General features: G+C 40.6%; 1 protein-coding gene across 4 annotated transcripts in view; it reads right to left on the minus strand.

Moving 5' to 3' along the window:
- The window catches only part of ankhb (ANKH inorganic pyrophosphate transport regulator b), a 32759-nt gene that overhangs the window by 6693 nt on the left and 774 nt on the right, over window positions 1-25292 (minus strand). For all 4 annotated transcript variants that reach the window (XM_053628098.1, XM_053628097.1, XM_053628099.1 and 1 more), the window contains exons 2-10: window positions 18538-18754; window positions 15902-16020; window positions 15411-15494; window positions 15027-15197; window positions 14284-14418; window positions 9710-9802; window positions 9010-9105; window positions 5599-5728; window positions 158-281 (exon numbers count right to left, since the gene is read on the minus strand). In XM_053628098.1, coding sequence (XP_053484073.1) covers window positions 158-281; window positions 5599-5728; window positions 9010-9105; window positions 9710-9802; window positions 14284-14418; window positions 15027-15197; window positions 15411-15494; window positions 15902-16020; window positions 18538-18754 — 1169 coding nt within the window. The remainder of the gene's footprint in view (window positions 1-157; window positions 282-5598; window positions 5729-9009; window positions 9106-9709; window positions 9803-14283; window positions 14419-15026; window positions 15198-15410; window positions 15495-15901; window positions 16021-18537; window positions 18755-25292) is intronic.

The following is a 25292-nucleotide window of genomic DNA, read 5'->3' on the forward strand; positions in this document are numbered from 1 at the left end:
GACATGCCGTTCTTTAACCCTTTCTCTCAGTACACTGGCGTTCCAGTCCTGTTGATGTCTGATAAAATACCATGGAAAAGGAAACATTAGTCAGCAGCACTATGTGGTCACAAATGTTCATTAGAAAAACAGAACAAAGGCAGGAGCTGACACTCACCCCATGTAGGGCAGCACGACGAGGCTGGTGATGAGAACGATGATTCGCAGCACAGAGCTCGGAGCCAGGACGAAGGTTTTCTTCAGGGTCATGAGCCAGCCAGTTAGGTGAGCACGCACCGTCACTTTTCAAACAATAACAATAAAAGCAGGTCATGCTGAATTATACCAAAATTGGCTCAAATAAGACAGACTCATTGGACAGAATAAATACTGCCATCAGGTTGAATGTTGCTGGTCATTTTTATTACCCGTTTTAACACAAAGGCTTGCAGAAACTACAGAGGTGGGTTAGCGAGCTGGTTTTACATTATCCACTATTAATGCGATCAAATATATCCAAACAGGCCAAAGCACAAAAAGGATTAAGGACACATAAAAGTATTACGTACATGTCCACTCACTACTTTAACAGAAACACCAGCACAGTCGTTCAAATATCCGTTATCAGCCAATCATGTTGCAGGAGCACAGTGCATACAACCATGCAGATACAGATCCAGAGCTTCATTTAATGTTCACGTCAAACAGCAGAATGGGAGAAAAAGTGTGATCTCTGCGAGTTTTACCGTGGCATGGTTGTTGGTGCGAGATGGACTGTTTAAGAGAATTTCAGAAACTTTTAATCTCCTGGGATTTTCATAAACATCAGTTTAGACAGAATAGTGTGTAAAACAAAACAAAAACCATCCTGTCGTCAAATAACCATTCTTTACAACCAGACGACGCCAATCAGGCGACAATCGAGCGATGTCAGATCGTTGGTGTTTTGCGGGTACGAAACCCCCCCAATTTTAAGGTTTGATGTGAATGTTACCTGTATCTGCATGATTTTATGCATTGTGCCACTGCCACATGATTGGCTGATTGGATAACTGCATGAATGTGCATGTGTACAGTTGTTCCTTTGGTCATTATAATCTCGTCACTTTATTATACCTTATACCTGTGATATCTTCTCCAATCCCTTGGCCTCTCACTGTGTAGCGCTTTTCCCTCAGACAACACAGTACAGTTAGTAATGTGAATCCAGGCATATACAGTAGTGCTTGAAAGTACAGAATTTTCATGACCTAAAGCATCATCAGATTTTAAGAGTCGATTTTAAAAGTCCTAAAAGTAGACAAAGAGATCCCAATTAAACAAAAGAGACAAAATATAATAAACTTGGTCATTTATTTATTGAGGAAAATTATCCAGTATTACATGTCTGTGAGTGGCAAAACTATGTGAACCTCTAGGATTATCAGTTCATTTGAAGGGGAAATTAGAGTCGGGTGTTTTCAATCAATGGGATGACGATTAGGTGTAACCGAGCTCCCCGTTTTATGTAAAGAACAGGGATCTATCAGAGTCTGATCTTCACAGCACATTTGTGGAAGTGTATCATGGCATGAACAAAGGAGATTTATGAGGACCTCGGAAAAAGAGTTGAGAAAAGAGGCTGTAAAAGGTTACAAAACCGTCTCTAAAGACTTTGGACTCCACCGATCCACATTCAGACAAGACTGTATACAAATGGAGGAGATTCAAGACCACATTCCGGAGTGGAGACCAACAAAGATCACTCCAAGAACAAGACGTGTGATAGTCTGCGAGGTCACAAAGAACCCAGGGTAACTTCTAAGCAACTAAAGGTTTCTCTCACATTGGCTAACGTTAATGTTCATGAGTGTCCATCATCAGGAGAACATTGAACAACAATGGTGTGCATGACAGGGTTGCACGGAGAAAGACACTGCTCTCTAAAAAGAACATTGCTGCTATTCTGTAGATCACAGGAACAAGCCAGAAGGCTAATGGAAAAATGTTTTGTGGACGGACGAGACCAAAATAGAACTTTTTGGCCAAGCACAGATATGTAATACTGGATCATTTTCCTCAATTAATAAGTGATCAAGTGTAATATTTTTGTCTCATTTGTTTAACTGGATTCTCTGTATCTACTTTGTGGACTAGTGTGAAAATCTGATGATGTTTTAGGTCATATTTATGCAGAAATATACACAATTCTTAATGTTTCACAAACTTTGAAGCACCACTGTGTGTACCAGGAAAGCATCCTCACAACACTGCAATAGAAAACCTAATGTTCGGTTTCTTAAAGGACTTTCCGTTCCTGATTCTTTTAGCTACAATAAACAGAATAATACTCTTCAACCACAAACATCCTTCCATGTGATGCTAATATTTATGGTGGATTTTTTTTTGCTCTCTGTGGCACCAATAAAATAGGTAAAAGATCCACCAATCAAAGGTGCCTTTGGGAAAGTGGTTCTCAAACGTTTTTGTCAGCTGAACCCCTTGAGACTGCCGTTAAGTAAAAAATTTTTGTAATAAACAACAAAGCTTCATACTTAAAATGCGAAATATATTAACGTTTAACTTGAAATGATATCTTTTATATTTTATGTGACGTTGACATTTCTATCACAGTCTTACGAGCTGGGATGCTTCTTTCTATAGCATCACTATAAACACTCTTTCTGTCCCTCATTGTGGTCGAATGCGAGCGTTTTCTAGAGGTTGTTATGCTCCTTAATAACTACATTACTCTCGTTTTGGTGTCCGTGATGCAGCTTTTGGTACAAAAGTCGATTGTATTTTTCACATACGTTGACTAATTTGATTTTATCCTTTTTTTCCTGTCACAACTTATATGTCCCTTTTTGGTCGTTTCCCAGCATGAGCAAAGAAATAAGAACAAAATGTGTGATCACTGATTTTTTTTTTTTTTTTTACCATATCATATTGTTGTACCATACTGTCTGATGGGAAAGCACTTTTATGTCTCTCTCACTGCTTTGCCCTGTGTCCTCTACTTACGACTGTCCTTTAAAAGTGTTGACCATAAACCATTGTTCCTTACAGTACGGCTCCTCTGACAGCAGCGAAAGTTTCCTGCTAAACTTTCACCAGTGAAGTATTACATAACACCGTGACTGATCATGAATCAAAACAAATCTCCTACTGCTCCTCTCACTCAGGCTATCCCCCCAGGGTTCTGTACTAGGTTCTTACTGTTCATAATTTACGTTCTCTCACTAGGTCAGATCATCAGTCACTGTGGTCTCATGCTGATGACACCCAGATTTATACATCCGCACATTTTTGATGAAACACATGCCATCAGCTCATCAGCTCTGCCTGTATCCATGATGTAAAAATTTGATGAAAACAGGAATTTCCTCAAATGAGATCATGATTTCTGGGCCACAAACACTTATAGAAAAGTCTTCACCTGTCTCATGTCGTATTAAGTTTAAAATCCTTCTCCTGACATACAAAGGTCTCAATGTTCTGGCACCTCGTTATACAGTATCTCACAAAAGTGAGTACACCCCTCACATTTTTGTAAATATTTGATTATATCTTTTCATGTGACAACACTGAGGAAATGACACTTTGCTACAGTGTAAAGTAGTGAGTGTACAGCTTGTGTAACTGTGTAAATTTGCTGTCCCCTCAAAATAACTCAACACACAGACATTAATGTCTAAACCGCTGGCAACAAAAGTGAGTACACCCCTAAGTGAAAATGTCCAAATTGTGCCCAATTAGCCATTTTCCCTCCCCGGTGTCATGTGACTTGTTAGTGTTACAAGGTCGCAGGTGTGAATGGAGAGCAGGTGTGTTAAATTTGGTGTCATCGCTCTCACACTCCCTCATACTGGTCGCTGGAAGTTCAACATGGCACCTCATGGCAAAGAACTCTCTGAGGATCTGAAAAAACAGAATTGTTTCTCTACATAAAGATGGCCTAGGCTATAAGAAGATTGCCAAGACCCTGACACTGAGCTGCAGCACGGTGGCCAAGACCATACAGCAGTTTAACAGGACCGGTTCCACTCAGAACAGGCCTCGCCATGGTCGACCAAAGAAGTTGAGTGCACGTGCTCAGCGTCATATCCAGAGGTTGTCTTTGGGAAATAGACGTATGAGTGCTGCCAGCATTGCTGCAGAGGTTGAAGGGGTGGGGGTCAGCCTGTCAGTGCTCAGACCGTACGCTGCACACTGCATCAAATTGGTCTGCATGGCTGTCGTCTCAGAAGGAAGCCTCTTCTAAATGATGATGCACAAGAAAGCCCACAAACAGTTTGCTGAAGACAAGCAGACTAGGGACATGGATTACTGGAACCATGTCCTGTGGTCTGATGAGACCAAGATAAACTTATTTGGTTCAGATGGTGTCAAGCGTGAGTGGCGGCAACCAGGTGAGGAGTACAAAGACAAGTGTGTCTTGCCTACAGTCAAGCATGGTGGTGGGAGTGTCATGGTCTGGGGCTGCATGAGTGCTGCCGGCACTGGGGAGCTACAGTTCATTGGGGAAACCATGAATGCCAACATGTACTGTGACATACTGAAGCAGAGCATGATCCCCTCCCTTCAGAGACTGCCCTGCGGGCCAGTATTCCAGCATGATAACGACCCCAAACACACCTCCAAGACGACCACTGCCTTGCTAAAGAAGCTGAGGGTGAAGATGATGGACTAAACCCTAATGAGCATCTGTGGGGCATCCTCAAACGGAAGGTGGAAGAGCACAAGGTCTCTAACATCCACCAGCTCCGTGATGTCGTCATAGAGGAGTGGAAGAGGACTCCAGTGGCAACCTGTGGAGCTCTGGTGAACTCCATGCCCAAGAGGGTTAAGGCAGTGCTGGAGAAGAATGGTGGCCACACAAAGTATTGACACTTTGGGGCCATTTGGACATTTTCACTTAGGGGTGTACTCACTTTTATTTCCAGCAGTTTAGACATTAATGGCTGTGTGTTGAGTTATTTTGAGGGGACAGCAAATTTACACTGTTACATAAGCTGTACACTCACTACTTTACATTGTAGCAACGTGTCATTTCTTCAGTGTTGTCACATGAAAAGATATAATCAAATATTTACAAAAATGTGAGGGGTGTACTCACTTTTGTGAGATACACCCTGCTGCGTCCGTACACACCAGCACGCACTCTTCCACATTGTTGTCTGTCCCTAGATTTCATCTATACACTTTTGGTTGAAGATCCTTCAGTGTAGTTGCACTTAAACTGTGGAACTCTCTACCTCAGAGCCTCCGTGACTTCCATCTCCTCGACTTCTATCTTTAAATCTCAGCTTAAAAGCACATCTTTTCTCAGCGCATTATCGGTCTATTACTGACTGATGTTTTATTTCCCCTTTCGTAACTGAGACTGTATCTTCTGTTGAAATATATTGTACATTAATGTACTTTTTCCTGTTAAATGTATACGGAGTGTAGTGTCCTTAAGCCCGTGGAAAGGCGCTATATAAATAAAACGTATTATTATTATTATTACGTGTGAAGCGACACAGCTGCTCTGAGGGCAAACTCCTGGTGCGCTTTTGTCGAATCCACAAGTGACTTTATGTGTATATAGATATACGTCCGCGAGCGTGTGTACGGAGTGTATGTTCAGTGCTTTACCTGGAATAGGAAAGAAAGAAAATATTTGTAATGGGGCAACACAGCGCTCAGCAAAGGCATGGTCCACGCCTATGATGTCCACCAGGATCCGCTCAGAGATGTGTGGTGTCCAGAAAACCACGAAACAGAGCTGTACGAACGAAACACAGATGCCCAATAAAACGCTACGAAGTTATTTTCAGATTTTGCCATTATTAATCTTGAGAACAAAAATTGAAGCACCATAGAACAAACCTTCACCAGCAGAGCATAAAAGCTGCTGATGATGATATTACGTAGCTTTTATTTTTAGAACAATTTCCTTTGACTAAGTGCCACATGACTAGTCACATGAACCTGCTGTCCCATAATGATGGCATGCAGAGGAAAAAAGTTGAAATCCTATTGTCGATGATGCACTTGAGCTATTTTGTCTGGGATTTTTCCCCCCATTAAGTCATCACCAGTAACTTCTTTATCCTAATCAGGGTTGGGGTAGATCCCGAAACTCTGGGCAGTGGCGTAGCTGGGAGGGATTTCGGGTTTTTAAATATTTTATGGCCGTTCCAAATGCATACTCGTGGGTGTTTAATATAAAACACATACAGCTGATTATATATGTGTCAAATAACATGTTTTGTACACTAATTGTGCTATAATGACGATCATAAAAAGGTCAACTGAGTCATTACCACAACTTCATATTTAACTGCGCCAAAGCGTCAAATGAACGCATCCTTTAGTGCATTTTTTAAAATTATTTATTTATTTTTTAAAGCATTTGATTGGCCATCAGCTGCTATGGTGAGAAACAGGATTAACCGGTATCATGTGATATCAACATAAATGAATCAAAAACAAAATTGGGACAAAATAGCTCAAGTGTAGTATCATTTATGATAAGATTCCATCTCCCACATTTTACCACATAATATATATGTAAAAAAAAAAAAGTCTTTCCAGCACTAGTGAAACCTACTACACCAACAACTATATGGTGGGTCTATATGTACATTCGATCTAAGCACTCCTAATTCTGGCTCTCAGAAACCATCGGCTCACTGCAGTCGTCAGTATTTCCAATAACAACTTAAAGTGCACAGTTAATTGACCACCAAAAGTGTTTGACACCCACTACTTCTACTTCACTTAACCATTTGACTTACAAAACTAGTAGATTACTGGACAGCTATATCTAAAAATATTAAAGTCAGCTGTACTGGTAATATCGCAAAATACAGAAAGAAAGAAAGAAAGAAAATTCAGCACTTGCTTTGCTTCACCGGACTTAAAACGAGTCCAGTCGGCTTGACTTGGCTACTTCTAAACATCTAAATCGACCTGCGTACACGAAAATCTTCACAGTCTGTGGGCTAGCTCTTTGTAGCTCTACTGTAGTATACGTTCTGTGAAGTAACAGCCCTACGAGCAACACCGCGACAAATATCTGGAAGCAAGCGTCCATAAGAAAACGTTCTGTTATTGCCCTCAGGCTCAGTAAAATGTGTTTGGAACACTCCTTCCACGGTAGAGAAGGTGTTGCTGTAAATCAGGGGGTCATCAGACCGTGGTCCAGCATGCAAATTCATTTAAATATTTCAGCAGAGCAAACGGAGTACAAATACTGTAGCAGTGTAGTTCAGCGGCTTCGGTTTTCTAAACATTAACCAGAGCGGCTTCTGTAGCAGATCCTCCGTTGCAGCCAGTCGCATGATTTACGTCAATTATTTACATCAGACCAGAGACGAGCTAGGATTACTTGAAGTTATTAAAAACATCGCAGCAGGACACACGTGTATGAATTCAAATCGTTTGTATATTCAAGGTACGCCTAGCTTAAACGTTTAAAAGTCATGAATATACAGTTCGATAAATATCAGACTTAAATATAACACACATACAGCACAGCCGATGATGTACGTGTTTTGTACAGTAATTGCGCTATAATGATGATCATAAAAGCTCTTATGAAACCTACTACACCAACAAGTGTGGGTCTATCTGTACATTTTATCTAAGCACTCCTAATTCTGGCTCTCGGAAACCGTCACCTCATTGCAGTCCTCACTATTTCCTCCTAGAACATCTTAAAAGTGCACAGTTAACTGACCGGCAAAAGAGGTTGACACTTTGATGCTACTTCTACTAAGACGATACACAAATATCATGTTATTATAGGATCAAATATCAACATAGTAGCATAAAAAAAAACAAACAAACAAAAAAACAAAAACTGAGGTCCAAAATTAAGGTCAGAAAACGGAGGGCTTCACGTTCATGGATTTTCATCTCAGTTACCAGCGAATTGACACCTTGGCTTTTTAAAAGAAAAAACAACAACAACAACAACAACTAAACAATCAAAACAAAGTGTTTAAAGACTAGTTAATCAAATGGTTATTAGATGACTCATTTATTTGAGAGTCAAAAGAGGTAATGTGACGCACTGGTGTCAAATAAAAAACACTTCGGATTGCCTTATTTATAGCTATGTACTAATCATTAATGGTGAAGCATTAAATAGTAACTGTTAATGCCAATAACTCGTATAAGTAGTTTATCCAGACCTTTGAAGGAATTTTATGTCAATGAACCATTACAAATTTGAGTCGCATACCCCTGCTCTAAATGATGAAAATTACACAACCAAGAACTGACCGAGTAGAACATATTGGAATCGATGAGGCACCTCAGATGAGGCTAGAAAACATCTTTAGCACAAGTCCAAGCATCTTCATTTACTGTAAGTGCTATTATCAGATGCTGCTGATTAGCATGAGTGTGAGTTCTACAGCAGTTAGTTACGGCCCACTAATCTGATTGGACGAATGCTTATATTTATTATAACTAAATTTAGGAGCCGTTTCACTTTTTTTTTAAATCACTCTGTATCTGCCACATTAAATTCCAATTCTCGCAACAGTTCTGTTACATTGAAACTGTTAGTACAGTCGAGATAGCATCATCTGGTTTGGGCTGTGTTGCCTTTCTTCTTATGCTGAAGCAGAGTAAAATAGTCATACAGAAGTGTATCGCGAGCATGATTAGACGATAACGATCGTAAACGTCAGGATGTCTTCCCCTAAATAGGCCTCTATCCTTATTCCAGTCTCCTCTTTTTTGTTTACACGTAAATATTACACTCTGTCAAATGGCAGTGGAGCGCCGTAGACATGCCGGTGTGTAGTAGAGATGGAGGCTGGGGAATGATATAACTGGGCTGGATTCAAGTCAGTGATGTGAAGTAAAGTATAGAGTTCCATTGGCTCCATGTGTTAGGAGCAGGTGCAGTGTGAGTAGGACTGATGTACAGTTTGTATGCAGAAGTAATTTACGAAGACAGCATTTTGACTTTAACATCAGATTCACACAGAAGCCACAATAAGGACGAGCAGGAGGAGGAGGTGAGGGCGAGGGTGAAGCAGCACTTACCGTGATCGACAGAGCCAAACAGACAAACGTGAAACGCTTGATGTGCGACTTGGAGACCGTCGTACCAAAGTTTGCCAACTTATTGCTTGGGTTGTTCTAGGAGAGGGAAGAAAGGTGTAAAAACACATGGTTTTAATTGTTAAAAATGGTCATTTAGGGCTATACAGGCTCAAGTGTCGATATGAACCCTGGTTTAATGCCGTCCTTCTTTGCCTGTGACGTGTCGTGTGCCTGCGTTTGCTGAGGCAGCACGACGCAGGTGCAGTAAACCAGTCACGCAGAAGTGAAGCACAAAGATCAGTAGAAGATAACGATCATAAACGTCAGGATGTCTTTCACAAAGTGAGCCTCTATCCTAATTCCTCTGCCTTCTCGGTTTTGTTTATCCATAAATATTACACTCTCTCGAATGGCAGTCGAGCACCATAGACATGCTGGTGCCTACAAAAGCAGCAGGGCTGGAGGCTGGGAAAATTCCACTTCACGTACAATTTTCATGGTAAAAACAGGTGTTTTCGGAGGTGGATATGGTCACTGGAATGAATTTCTCCACCTACTCAAATGCTAAACTGGTGCTTTAGTTTGGCACGCAGAGCATACTGACTTACACCGGGTAAGTATTGTACATAGCCAGAAGTTCTAATTAACATGGTTATACGTCTTCTGTTTTACCTTCCGGACGGAGTAAAGAAAGCCTTACCTTGTCAAAGGCAGGGTAGATAACACGGAGTTCAGTCAACCAGCCGTAGGGCATGTGACCCACAGGATATGTGGCTGTCAAAACAGCAACTGCCTAGAAATAAAATACAGACAAAGAAATGCTCTTATTAAGATGTCGAATAATGTCACAGTAGTTCGTAATTTAGCAATCAAACTAACAAACGTCAGGGTGGCCACAGTTTGGTTGAGCCCCCTCCTTCTACTTTAGAAAATAATCACACTTAATTGTTTGAAAGGTTGGATATCTGCGTTATGTAAACACTTTGTGGCCAAATCTAAAGAACTAGTTCACGGCAGACTTCAAGCATGAAGGTTCGATCCGCAGGTAATCAATTGCAATCGATTTCCGCAAGCATAGAAAAACAACCCATTTCTGATTGGGCAAAGGAAACGTACTGCATAACGGCCACATCATAAAAACTGATGATAAAAAAGGCAGATACGACAAATCAGAAACACGTGTGCACCACAGTGTCCTTGTTTTTACATGCACAAAGAGAAATCCGTCACCCTTTAATAATCCCTGAACCCTCTAGACTAGTTATTTCACAATAACACGACCTGGAAATAAAAACGCTCATTCCATCTGACACAACAGCTCACAAGAGCTCAGGTCACCGGTGTTATATGGTAATTACAGAGCTGTAAGACAGGCATAAACTTATATAAAACATTCGGCTGCCACCAAGCATCATAAATGCAGTGGCACTCGAGAACGCAAGTCACAGAAAAAAAACGTCCGTGAAGAATTACAAGTGGGATCAACGTTGTGTTAAACCGACACGTACGCGTTTAAATTCCAGTGTCTTCCCGTGCCTACTGAAATACTGAAATAGCTGAATCTTTCAAACCTGATCATAAAAAGAGTGTCGACAAATTCTGCTATTCATCGGTTTCATTTATTTGAACTCAGGTCTGTGAATGTCAATTTGAGCCCAACATTTTAAGAACCTGGAAGAAAAAGAAAGAAAAAAAAAAAAAACAGCTTGAACTACACTTATATAATCAAACTGAATATTAACAGCAATCACTACAGGACATAGAGTAGATGTAGAGCAGGAAAAAAAACGATAGCTTTTATATATAAAAAATAGCAAATAATGTCAATCATCGCAATTGCACACCTGAGACCTCGTACTAAATTATACGTAGTAGTGGTTTACTGTTAAAATGCTATTTGTAAATATGAATTAGAGGCTCAGATGTGGCTCTTCATCAGCTCTGGGCAGATATTCAAATATATTCAAAGATGCTCATCACGTATGTTTGAGTTATTATATAATTTCATATCAACACTACAAATATGCTAATTTATTCATTTTGCTAGTTGGTCTTTTAGTGTTTGGTTGATTTCTTTCAACATATTCTATCAAAGGATTTGTGCCTTTGTTCAAGAGGGGAACTTGTAAAGTCTTATGAACAACACTTTAATGACATACGACTAAAGTTCAATCGGAACTACTTACATTTTAAAATGAACACATAAAATAGAGTGCAGCACTTTTGTACGCCAACCCGGAAGTTAGCATCACTCCGGTTCCCTCAACAAAAAGCCAAGAGGATTTTTCCATTAGCTTTTGGATTACTGCAGAAAATAAGCTAGAAATAGAACGGAAGCACAGAAAATAAACGGAGGTTTATGATTCTTACACGTTTTTGTTCCTCAAGATAATCTTCACAAACGAACACAACTTTTATGAATTTTGAAGCCTGAATACGATCGCCAGAAGTGAAAAAGCTATAAAGTTAGGCTATAAACGAAGTACACTACGGTCGCACGACTCCAGCGTCACCAGCACTAAAATAAAATAAAAATAATCCACTACCATTGGAAAATACTATAAATTGATAAATCTACAAGTTTGACTTGGAATAGTTTGTAAGACTGCGAATATAAACCCAACGAGGCCGTAGTAGATGAGTTTTCATGTTCGGTGTGATGACGTTTAACGTCCCCAACAACCTCTGTAGTCCCATTTAGCCGACTGTTAGCAACCGCTTTTTTCAAGACACGTAAAAACTTAGGAAAATCACGAGTGGGGTATTACTGATACGGTTTATGTCGTAGAATAAAACGTGAGAATATCTTGAACTTGTGTTAACCACAGATGTTATTTCAGGCATTTAACCAAAAGCCCATTCGACGAGCCTATTGGCTCAGGGACGATGGAACCGGACGTGCTAAAATGCTAACTCATTCCCGGGTTTTAGGACTCGATTTTACAGCACTCTATACCTATAAATGCGGTACTAACATAGCAAGGATTTGAGATAGAAGAACACGGAAATACAGATAAACAGAGGTGGGTAGAGCAGCCAGAAAAATATCATCAAGTTTACTCAAGTACAAGTAAGACTACTTATAAAAATAATTACTCGAGTAACAGTAACGCTAATAATGCTAACAATTAATTAAGTGTAACAAAGAGAACAATGAGAAGACGACCCAAGTAGCAAGTTACTAGTGATGATCATAACATCTACTACTAGTTACTTCGATTAGAATGAAGGGAAAATCCTGAATCTCAGACTACATGGAGAACTGTAAGTCACACCTCCCCTTGAAAGTCTGTCTGTTCTGTTTATATGATATAAAACCTGGGTTTACGATGAAGCACTATATCCCAGTCTTGTGATGGGTGCAATAACACACAACCTGTTATTTTAAACACAAAATCTCTCGCGCACACTCCTAAAACAAACATTTTCCCCAGCAGTTGACGGTCTTTATTTTCACGTTAACACCACAAACTTGTCAGCATCTGCATTTAAACAAGACAACAGAGAACAGAAGAGAAAGGCCCTGTGTTATTCTAAAAAATGAAAACGAGCCTCGTCCATGCTGGCGTTTCCGCCGTGTTTCAGAAACGATCTCCGTCCACGCTACACGACTGAATACGCACGTCACATGACTGTCCGTGCACACTGGGCATGCGCATACGAGTGTAAACAGGAAGTCGGTTGTTGGTCCGAACCGGCGTTCCGTGTAGGGCTTACGCCGCTTGAAATGAGATTTGTTGGCGATCGCTCTAATCGTAGCTCGCCTCTTGCGCATGTGGGCAGCTGCAGTATTATAAAATACAGAATTTAACTGCAAAACGGCTGCTAAGATCGACGACAAAGCCAGCAAAGCTTGCAGTTCAGTCTCCATGCTGTTGTGTATACGATCATGGTAGCGTAATGGTCATGTGATAGGGGCTTGACGAATCAGGGAAGGATACGCGATGATCCAGAAGACCCAATCAGGGGGTGAATGTGGGTGAAGCCACGCCTTCTTTTTCAAAACGTTTTGGTCTGTTTACACTGAAACGCGAGGCCGGAGTTTTCAAACTAAAACGGGGTCTTTGGTGTTTCCAGAAGCCTCGAAAACGCCGGAGTAGTGTAGACGACAGGCGTAACCGTAGCAACAGTTATAGTGTTATAGTACTAGTGTAAACAGGGCCAAAGTGTGTGTGTGTGTTAGTATTACAGCACCCTCCACTAATATTGGCACCCTTGGTAAATATGAGCAAAGAAGGCTGTGAATATTTTTTGGGATTTTTTGGATAAACCTGTGATTATATTATTTAAAGGGTGTCAATATTAGTGGAGGGCACTGTAACTTGTTTGTGTGTGTGTCGCCTCTGTCGACAAGCTCGTTTCCTCCCCCTCTCCATTACCGAGCCGCTAAAAAGGTGAGCGGTTGTCGCGGACGCATTCAGACCACTGCAGCGTATCGTGAGACTCGCGACCTCATTACACGTGATATAAACTAATGATTAAAATATAAAAATATTCATGAACATTTAACAGTACCAAAGGAACACCACCGAATGCAGTGAAGTAAAAGTACATTTCTGTGATTAAAAATGAACTCGTGTAAGAGTATAAGTACGGCCAGTTAAACCTACTCTTAAAATTGCATTCTTTTCAAAAATTTACTCGTGTAAGTGTAATGAAGTGAATAAAGCACGTTACTACCCACCTCTGCAGATAAATACCTACCGGGTAGAAAATGATTAAATTTTCTACCTCGTTATCGCTTTAAAAAGCATCATGAAATAAATAAAACTTCCAAAACTGTTTTTTTATTAGCCGCAATCTTGGTCTAGCGCACCTCTAACTCATTTAAATGTATTATTTCCGCTTCCTGTTACTTCTTTCCTCTCATCGTTTACATTTACTTTTATGGCATTTGGCAGACGCCCTTATCCAGAGTGTCTTACGTTTATCTCATTCATAATTGAGCAGTTGAGGGTTAAGGGCAATGCTCAAGGGCCCAGCAGTGGCAGCTTGGCAGTGCTGGGATTTGAACTCACGACCTTCCAATCAGTAGTCCCTTCCTGTCCTCTGATGTTCCTTGATCTTACATGACAGTATCCGATTGAACGCTTTCTTTATGTTGGCTACCTAATGCAACACCTATGTAAATTAGGGCAGGTTTAGTATAAATTAGATGCGTATGACGGTAGATTGGGGTGTGTCATGTGCATTTGTCATGCAGCTGAAGCCAATTCCTCATGTGTCGAGTAGAGGTTATTGTAATGATATTCATTATTGTGTGACTTCACTGACCTCAGTGGCTGCAACGGTGCCTTTCAGGTCACGGGACACAAACAGGTTGACGATGGGTCTGCTGATCCGCTGTGTGGCTAAGATCAGGGCCAGGGGCCACCAGAAATTCAGCATCTTTTTAATAGTGGCATCTCCCTACACACACACACAACGAATGGGAATAAAGATTAGAGGAACACACCAAGGGAAGCCGACGCTAACATTTGCGTCGAGCTCTGTAAAGACTGTGCTTAATAAAATCACATGTAAAGTAGCTGCTGCAGTCATTTTCATCATTGATTCTTGTCTTCAACGACAATGCTTTACACGTTTTTAGGTTTACACAGCTAAAAAAAACCCGACAAAATAATATATCGTCTAGGGATAGTGGTTAACATGTTTGCCTCGCACCTCCAGGGTTGGGGGCTCGACTCCCGCCTCTACTCTGTGTGTGGAGTTTGCATGAACTTGCTGTGCTTTGGGGGGTTTCCTCTGGGTTCGCAGAGCATGTGGTATCGGAAATGTGTAATAGCGCCCTCAGGTTTAGAAATAGGAATCAGTACCCAACTGTAGTACATGTGGGAATTTGACTCACTTCCTGTTTTCATAGCTTGTGGGAATACTACTAGAAATGTTTTTTTTTTTTGTTTTTTTTGTGTAAATCAATTACAAAGCCTTAATGTCCGTACTGTATGCCAAGTACCCCATAGAGTTACAATATCACACAGTATATTTGAGCAATAATAAGGTCAAGAGGTACACACCCCAACCTCAGGGCCGCTGGATTCCGGGATGTTGTTGTGAATGTTTCGGTAGTAGCCCAGTCCAACAATGGTGAAACGCACCAGGGCTCCCATGTACAGAGACAAGATGGGAATCAACAATGGCTCCACACACTCCAAATGACTGTGCAGCAAGATAGCCACAAAAACAATCTGGAGAGGGGGGAAAAAGAAAAAAAAAAAAAACACGAAGGTGCTCAGCAGTTAATGAAGCGTCTGAGCAATAAACCTACGAGCCGTAAAACAATGAATGAATGAATGAATGAAGTCAAACCAAATGCACTGGGAGATAAATAAATAACACCGCAAGCAGCTTGATTGAATTAGCACTTAGCGGGTATAAATGAGATGGAATGGTATATTTACCTGTGCTACGACATCAGAGATGGAGGCGCAGCCAACCAGGAAGCTTTGCTTGTGCTTTAGTAGGATTCCAGCATGAGTCCAGGCCTGGAAACACACACACACACACACACACTCGAGTCATGCTCGATTTACCTTTGCATTCATCAGGTTGCTCTAATTTTAGCACCAGAATAACAGTAAGCTGCTACAAAATGTCCCTGTGCACTGTGCCATTTGGAAGGGATACAGAGTGTACAGCATGGACACCAACAGGGTCCACCACCATACTGATGGTCCTCCAGATCAGAACCGGAGGTGAAGATTGGCATTGCAAGCAAAAATACATCACACACTCGCATGCTTTCCCACACAAACACACACACACACAAACACACTCCATCTGTCCTTTAAGTAAGAAAAGAAAAGGGGAAAAAAAAAAGCCAAGCCAGGTCTGGTGGTGAGAATTGTCCGTGTTTGATAAGAGATGGAGGAAGGACAGTGAAGCTGCTCACCATGGCATCCAGTAGAGGAAATGCAGCCAGGTAAAGAAAAGCCTTCCTGGTCTTATTGCCCACCGAGTCGTCCACATGGTGCAGTTTGTTAATGATGTAGTAGCCGAGGTCTGTATAGGCTGAGCCAGGCATAAGAGACATGAAATAAAATAGAATCAGTCAGCGACTCAAAATATATACAAAAATATATCTGTTTTAGAAGAATGCCAGATATCGATCCGACGTTATTAAAGTACGATATCAATATCATATTATTCCAAAAACATGTGGACACTTGAACATCACGTCCAGATTAAAACCAGGGGCATTAATTAACCAGGGAGTTGGTTCCTCCTTTCCTCTCCTGTTATAATAACCTCCACTCTTCAGGGAAGGCTTTCCACTAGATTTTGGAGCGTTGCTATGGGGATTTGTGTTCATGCAGCCATACGAGCATTAGTGAGGTCGGGCAATGCTGTTGGAAAAGGAAGTCTGCCGAGCAGTCGGTTTTCCAATTCAGAGGTCAGACCTCTGTGCACGCCATTCAAGTATTCCCATGTCAACCTCAGCAAGCCTTGTATTTACGGAGCTCACTTTACGCGCAGAGGCATTGTCATGCTGGAACAGGTTTGCGCCTCCTAGCTCCAGTGAAGGAAAATCATAATGCTACAGTGTACAAAGAGATCGTATAGAAAATGTGTGCCTTCATGTTTTCGGGAACAGACTGAGGAAAGCCCTCGTATGGGTGTCCACATACTTTTTAGCTATATAGTGTAGATACAATTACAGCATGTCTCTATTCTTCTTATCTAATAATGGTCTCTCGCAGTGACAATGAAGAACGTTTCAATAAATATGTTAAATATACTGATAGTTTTAATTCCAACTGCTTTAAACTTTCTCACACGCGCACGCACACACACACACACACACGATCTGCTCAACAAGATGGGAGCACGTGGCCAAAGCTTTAACAGTGTGGGCTGTTATCCTGTCATCATCACATTATATTTTAGGAGGTAGGTGCCATCTTAAGCCCCATAGTAATTCAACCTAATTTTGGTCTCTGCATCACCAGCTAGCTGTAATTTGGTAGATGGGCGAGGCCGCTGAAACCTGTGGAGCACCAAGTAGGAGGACAGTAATGTTTTGCCCACTGTTTAATGAGCATATTACAACAGCAGCTAAATAATGCCATTTTTCCATCTCTGTATCTATTTCTGTAAAAAGTTAGTACACTGTGGATGAGATCCATCCGTGCAAGAGGAACACACAGAGTAGGTGTAAAGCTACCAGGAACAAACCTCTCAGTGTCAACACAGTGGATGAAGCCACAATCATGAACATGGTGTCCCTTTTTTATTTATTTATTTATTATTTTTTTTGCAGAGTCATTATCACCAAGGACTGTGTACATACGAAAATTACAACCCAGCACACATCTGGCACCAAAGCCGAGGTCAAAGGCATTAACGACAGTAATGCTGAGAGGCCAAAATGTGTAAGTAATGGTCTCTAATCAAGAGACATGTGTTTGTGGAAAACCCAATTTGTGGATTGCAATTAGAAGACAAGAGGGCAGAAAGATGTCCAGAGGAACAGAATAAAGAGTTGAATACTAGAATGAAAAGATATCCCAGTAAGACATATTTGGCAGTCTGAGAAAACCCATTGTATGTCACTGAGACTGAATTCTGGCAAAATGAAGAAAAATAGGCCAAAAATGATGGGAAATGCTCTTTTGCCCCCCCCCCCCAAAAAAAAACCCCAACATATACTCGACACTACAAAAAAAAAGAGAACATATCTTGAATATAGTCAAATTTATCTAGTATTTCCTTTCATGAGATTAAATAAATCGGATATATGATGATTAAACATATTTCTAGACATTTTTACCAAATCCAAGCTTGAAATAGTCTTCTCCTATTGGCAGATAATTTTTCTAATTTTACGTATTTACGTGTAGAACGATATGAAATTTATCTGCCAATAGAATAGGAAATTTTTTCTCAATGGCTGTGTGTTGAGTTATTTTGAGGGGACAGCAAATTTACACTGTTACACAAGCTGTACACTCACTACTTTACATTGTAGCAAAGTGTCATTTCTTCAGTGTTGTCACATGAAAAGATATCATCAAATATTTACAAAAATGTGAGGGGTGTACTCACTTTTGTGAGATACTGTGTATGTGTATATATATATATATATATATATATATATATATATATATATATATATATATATATATATATATATATATATATAGAGTAACTCATGATTCTTATTTCTTTGCACTTAGTTTTCTTATATATTCAATTAAAATGCAAATGAAATTAATAAATAATAATGGCTTTAATACAACCTGAATGGGATCTTTGAATTTTTTTCTATTTTCACTTTTGGGGGTAAACAGACTGTAAACATAAAAACATATTTAGGTTCAGTTAAACCTGTTGTTTTCTATACCAAGCAGAAATCATTTTCTCGACCGTCCCTGTGCTGTTTGCCTTGTGGTAACTGCTAATTCGCTAGCAGGCAAGTTAAGACATTCTTCTTTATGTCCCATCTTTCCACATTATCACAGTTGACACACTTTTTTTTGATGGCTGTTACTTGTCAGAGTGAATTCTGGAATACACCCTCAGACTAACCTATCAGCGTGTGGAAGATGATGGCTATAGTTCCGGCGGCGACCATGCACAAGACGGCTTTGATCCGGTCGCGTTTGCTGTTGACGAACACCAATCCCACGTTCTTGAAATCGCTCATAGGCCCGGTGAAGAACTTCATCAGGGAATAGGCCAGACCGTAACTGGCCAGCATTTCCACTGCATCCTTTTTGACTGTTGCGATCCCTCTGTTTAAAGCCTACAAGAAACACAAGAACAAACCCAAATGACTTCATTAGTCACACCACCTGACCTTGGTTCAGTGTTTACAGCCAATCCATTCACGGTGTGCAGGTGAATTGAATTCAGAAACATAAAAGAGGGTTTAAGATATAATCCACTATGTGAGTATCAGTAACACTGTCATTAACAGACCTCAGAATAAGAGCTTAAAATCTAATGTAACTGAACAAGATCTGGTTACCAAGAGACAAGAATCTTCAAAAGCTCCAAACAACAACAACAACAACAACAACAACGTGTCTTAGGAAATGAATCATGTCTACAGATGTCTAGAGAATCTGTGAACACAGAAGTTAGAAGTTGCTTTAGAGTCATTTCAGATGTTTAATCTCATGGTAACCTCATGGATTAACCTCATGGTAAATCCTAATCAGCATCATCACTGTTGACATCTAACTGGATGATTCCTCTCTGTAAAGCATGGCATGCTGGTACTGTACACACCAGCAAGTTTCGAATTTTAGCGTGATATACAAAATCACCCATGCTCCTCTTCGGAAGAGTGGTAAAACTGCTGAAATAGAAATGGAAGTATTGTGTCAGCTGATGGAAAATGCTTTTTTAGGCAACCCATAATTAGCACATGCCATTTTCCAACTTCAAAATGACCCTTTTCTGACTCATATACAGTGCTTTATATATCTGCATTTAGACCACAGTATTGTTGAAGCCTCATGTCTGAAGGTGTGGGTTAATTTTCTACAACAGCAGCTGTGACAGTACTGAATCTCCATCTGTAATATAAATGATTTACAGTATCGCACAAAAGTGAGTACACCCCTCACATTTTAGTAAATATTTGATGATATCTTTTCATGTGACAACACTGAGGAAATGACACTTTGCTACAATGTAAAGTAGTGAGTGTACAGCTTGTGTAACAGTGTAAATTTGCTGTCCCCTCAAAATAACTATGTATGTATGAATGCTCACATGTACTGTGACATACTGAAGCAGAGCATGATCCCCTCCCTTCGGAGACTGGGCCGCAGGGCAGTATTCCAGCATGATAACGACCCCAAACACACCTCCAAGACGACCACTGCCTTGCTAAAGAAGCTGAGGGTGAAGGTGATGGACTAAACCGTATTGAGCATCTGTGGGGCATCCTCAAACGGAAGGAGGAGGAGCACAAGGTCTCTAACATCCACCAGCTCCGTGATGTCGTCATGGAGGAGTGGAAGAGGACGCCACTGGCAACCTGTGGAGCTCTGGTGAACTCCATGCCCAAGAGGGTTAAGGAAAATAACGGTGGCCGCACAAAATATTGACACTTCGGGCCCAATTTGGACATTTTCACTTAGGGGTGTACTCACTTTTGTTGCCAGCGGTTTAGACATTAATGGCTGTGTGTTGAGTTATTTTGAGGGGACGGCAAATTTACACTGTTACACAAGCTGTACACTCACTACTTTACATTGTAGCAAAGTGTCATTTCCTCAGTGTTGTCACATGAAAAGATATCATCAAATATTTACAAAAATGTGAGGGGTGCGCTCACTTTTGTGAGATACTGTAAATCCATCAATGCGCTCGTTCTAATACGTGAGCGTTTCTCTAGTAACAGCTCATTCAAAGGGATGTGAATGGCAGACGCTCCACAATCAAAACCTAATAATTAACAGATTTTTAAAAAAATGTCTGGCTGTTGTGCTTCATCTTTCGATTGCTCCTCATAGGGCTTTTACGCTGGATGCCCTTCCTGATGCAACCCTCCCATTTTATCCGGGCTTGGGACCAGCACCGAGAGTGCTCTGGCTTGTGCAATCAAACCCGGGCCGTGGCGAAGAGAGTGCGAGATCCTGAGCCGCTAGACCACCGGGGGACAAAATGTGTGGTTATTTAACAAAGAAAAACAGATACTTCTTGACATTTATTTAAGATTTGTAGAACTCTCATGTGTCAGCACTATGTACGTAACGGTCAGTACGTTTCCCACCACGAGAAAGGCTGTGTGACTTTTTTCTGCAAAAGAAAAGAGTGACTAATGACCGATTATAACTGGTACAACACAAGTGACTACATGAACTAACAAAGCATCAAGCAGTAGTAATAGTAGCAGTAAATGTCACTATAAACAGTTCAAAATCGCAACCTTTTGCTCATTACTAAATGAAAACATCTCAATTGCAATTCACTGTAGTTTAAGAGAAGGAAAACACTTTTGCTTTGTATTAGGCCATACCACACCACCCCATCACGGGTTATTTTCCTACATCATAGCCCACTGTGCTTTATTCCTACGGTTAATCTGCACCACCTGTTCATTCTTTCGGTCTGAATTTATTTAAAGCTATAATTTGCAGCCCAACAACATTCCAGTCTTGCTCTTTGCCAGCTTGCTCTCTAATAAAGGCGACGTAATTGCGGGACAGATGGTGAATTCCACTAAGCCCTTGAGATCACGTCCATCCCGTGTCCTTCCTTCATGTCACCAATGCAGGAAAAGAGCAGAGATATAAATATCGACGTCCACTTCTACACACACACACACACACACTCACAGGACCGAGGACACACTGATTCCAGTGGCAGAGTTCAGTCGAGTATCACAGCGTCACAGCATTAATCAGATACTCAGCGAGAAAAGGATATAGAGATGGAATTCAAGACTGAATATACTGCTTGTCTTCTAATAACATCTAATCGCCATCTAGTTCACAACTGCAAACTAAATACTGTGTGAAGACTTTCAAATCCCATCTTTATACAACGTCTGACACTGATTAAAGACTTTGGGGGGGAATACAAGGAGTAAGAGACCACACAGATTATTCAGCTGATTCAACAAGCTCTAGCAAGACAAACACGCGTCAAATGGAAATGACAGCCCAGATGCCTCTCAATAATTCATCTACTCTACGACTCCAGCTCTTGCCACTCCTTATCTTCCCAGTTCTTCTGTTGCTGAACGTGTGAGTGTGTGCGTGTCACCGATTCGTTTAAAAAAAAAAAAAAAAAAGTCTTACAGCAGTGTACAGAAAGATAACAGATGTCGGTTAACGAGTGTGGTCTGACATCTGAGACCCTCCAATACATTTCTTGACTATTTTGCTACAGCAAAAAAGCTAGGTGGAGGTTTAAAAAAAAAAAAAAAAAAAAAAAAAAAAAAAAAAAAAAAAAAAAAAAGGTCTCTATTGTAGATTGGAACATGAATATTTCACACACTAATGGAGATTTTGAATTGTATTGAGGTTGCCATTACAACTGTGGTATTTTTCCGTACACCTTTTCCCATGACTCATTTTCCAAATATAGCTAGCGGACCCTGTTGTGAGTGAGGATATCGATCACACTTTGACGAACAATACAAATACAAAGCAATCGACACCTTTTCAATGCATTGTTCTGTGTTATTTATCAGTGATTGTCGCAATGCCATTGTTTACAATTTCAGGCGATATAAACCAGCTTTACCCTTTCATTTCACAAGCTGAGGAACTTCAACGCTGATTCACAACAGACCTAGAGACAAGTGGAATACTTTACGAATTAGCACTGAAATCATTAATATACATAGAACGGTATAAAAAAAAAGGGCTCACGTTGGAGTGAGGACTAGGCTTGGGAAAGAGGCTTAGTACGTCAGAAAAAGTCCGAGAACTAAGTTATACATTACTTAAATGTCCATAAACCATTTACAGTGCACCTGTAGACCTTTGCTTGCATGTGAACTCGTACTCATACTACGGAAATCTCAAAGTGAGTTGACTCTTCTGTAATGTGCGTGTGTTGTCTGTTTTTTTTTCTTCCCCAGGATGTTTAACTTCTCTAACAGGACAGTGAAGACAGCGAGTGCAAATAAGAACTTCGCTGGCGGTACTGTCGATGAAGCCCACGGAGACAGACACGTCCCAGCAACTACCAACACGTCCACAACATACAGCGCAGCTAATAACTGTTTTCTCTGACTAGCCACACAGAAAGTCACAATACACAGCTCTGGTATTCATGATAGCACGGAATACATTGGGGTTTTACTACAAAAGCACCATAGATAAACGATTGGTGCCAGTGGTGTATCCGAGGCCGTACGCACGTATACGCTGTATGTTTATTTTTTCCCAGGGTAGTCTGCATATAAGGACTTCTAAGGATCAATATTAGCGTATACGCTCGGAATACCCACTGGTTACTGATCTACTCTTACGTTAGCTTTGCCTTTAACTGTATTGTGTGTGTGTGTGTGTGTGTGTGTGTGTGGGGGGGGGGGGGGGGGGGGGGTTCTTGTTAAATGCGCTATTCTTTTTTGTAATGGGTGTATTTTTATACGAATTCCACCTTTCCCCGCCCCTGACAACCGCACCCAAAAACCGTCACCGCCGACTGAAGACACCGTCCCGCTGAAGCGGTCAGGTAAAGGTTCTTCAAGTGGGCTCGAATGCTCTCTCGAACGTATTACCTGGAATGATTCTACTCTCTTCTGTCCCTTCTCCGAAGAGCTCGACACTGAACTTGCACATTCACGCTTTCTCTTGCGCCGTTTTCATCGCGATCCATTTACGATATTGTAGTGCATCGCTTATTTATTTACAATCTCTATTGCAACTTTTAGTACTGGCTTGACCAAAAAAAAACAAAACAAAACAAAAAAAAAAAAAAAAAAACACATTACATGAAACGATTTAAAGAAAAATAAAAAGCACTTCCACGTTATAGTCCTCCTCTTGGAAGCCTCACGAGTTGGAATCCTCTTATGGCTATTTTATCAATGCGTTTTCTCTGTTTTCTCTTCATTCATTGTACTCTACATTTAAATGAATGAAATTATTTTTCACCACATTTCACCACATTATGGGCTGATTAACAAGTAATCGGTAGTTAAAGGTTCACACTTAGATACTGTGTAAGATACCGTGATGGCAAAGTGACAATGAAATATTAAAAATACGTATTGAAATTACTGGCTTATGCTTTTCCTTAATTGATGTCAATTGTCATTGCATTAAATTAGCACTTTTATTACATTTAAACAGTAACGCAGTTCTGTTCAGTAACGCAGTAAAACAGAATTTGTAATATGTGACGTACCGGCACCTGGGTAATAGTAAACCCCACCCTTTTTTTCTTTTCTCTTTAGGACTACACCACTGTTCGGTGCTAATACGGATCAACATTCAACTGTATGATCAAGACATGCAATAAGTAAGGAATAAAACACGCGTAGTTATTGGAAAACATTGACGAAGTGGTGTGATATGGCCCCGATGCCAAGCAAAGTGGCTTGTTCTGCTCGAACAGCGAGTCTCGAAGTGTTTTATTCCCTTTATATCACAGCGATTTGTCAAGAATTACCATTTTGAAGATATTAAACATCAACACAATACAATTGAACTCTTTAGTTACATTTAATGGTAATGTCGAACATCCACAAGACAACTGGAGTTCCTTTCTTTTCTCTCTCCCTCTCTTAAAGTTGATAAACATTCACGTTACCGTGATATCGAAAAGCATCAATCCGCCGTCCTGAAGATTTTTTTTTTCATCCCTACGGCAGAAATCCACGAACGTTAAATAAACGTCTCCGTACAGAAAGCGTCTCAATATGGATGGTTATACATTTTTCTTTGTTACATAATAACATCTCACTTCTATCTATTTATTACCGTACAACTGACTGTGAACGAGTTACTAATTATCCTGGATAATATAATATAAACCCATCCCTTTTTATTACAAGTCCGCACTATCGTCGGAAAATCCATCGACGCCTTCACATCCCAACGCGACCAATCAGATTCAAGACTTCAACTGCAATGTGGCAGAAAAGATTTAGAGCAGGCTCATTAGTCCTGTATTGTTCTAGTAGTAAAACTGGATTTAAACTCGCATCGAAATGACACCGACGACAATTAAATGGGGGATCTAATGTCAAGAAAGCAAGCGCTTTAGAACGAGTGTGTTTGCCTTGCGAATTGTAAAGAAACCACTCAGCCTTCTTGTCTCTCAGTCCTGTCTAAGACTGCATACTTTAGGCCTACTTGTGAATCATCGTCACGATATTAAGCGAGATCAACAACATAGCGCAAAAGAAATGGCAGAGTGTCAAATCTATATGCAAATGTTGTAGGGAAGTTGTACGAACACCTTCCAGTATGAGAGATGGTTCTGTCAGGGTGTCCATGAATCATGGCAGTAATCATTAAACAAACGCAGCTCAACACACATTGCACCATAATACACGGGTCAACACAATGTGACATGCACTGGACTATTTTTTTTTCTTTTTTCCCCTTTTCCTCATATAGCCTACTGTTTTCACCTGTTAAAAGGATTACCCACCTACCTACCTGCTTATGGGATTGCAATACAGAGCCAGTTTTGATGCAGAACCCTGAGTCTGGTTCAGCTTGAGGTCATGACCTGCTCTAACACACCCCAGCTGTGCAAAACAGTGCATTCATCTCTCTGCCATTCACACACTATTGTTCGGGTTGATAGAGGACGCACGGGGTGACGCACCGGGTGACACACCGGGTGACACTCGGGCCATC

This window comes from Ictalurus furcatus, chromosome 7, assembly GCF_023375685.1.
Source record: "Ictalurus furcatus strain D&B chromosome 7, Billie_1.0, whole genome shotgun sequence".
NCBI classification, from domain to species: domain Eukaryota; kingdom Metazoa; phylum Chordata; class Actinopteri; order Siluriformes; family Ictaluridae; genus Ictalurus; species Ictalurus furcatus.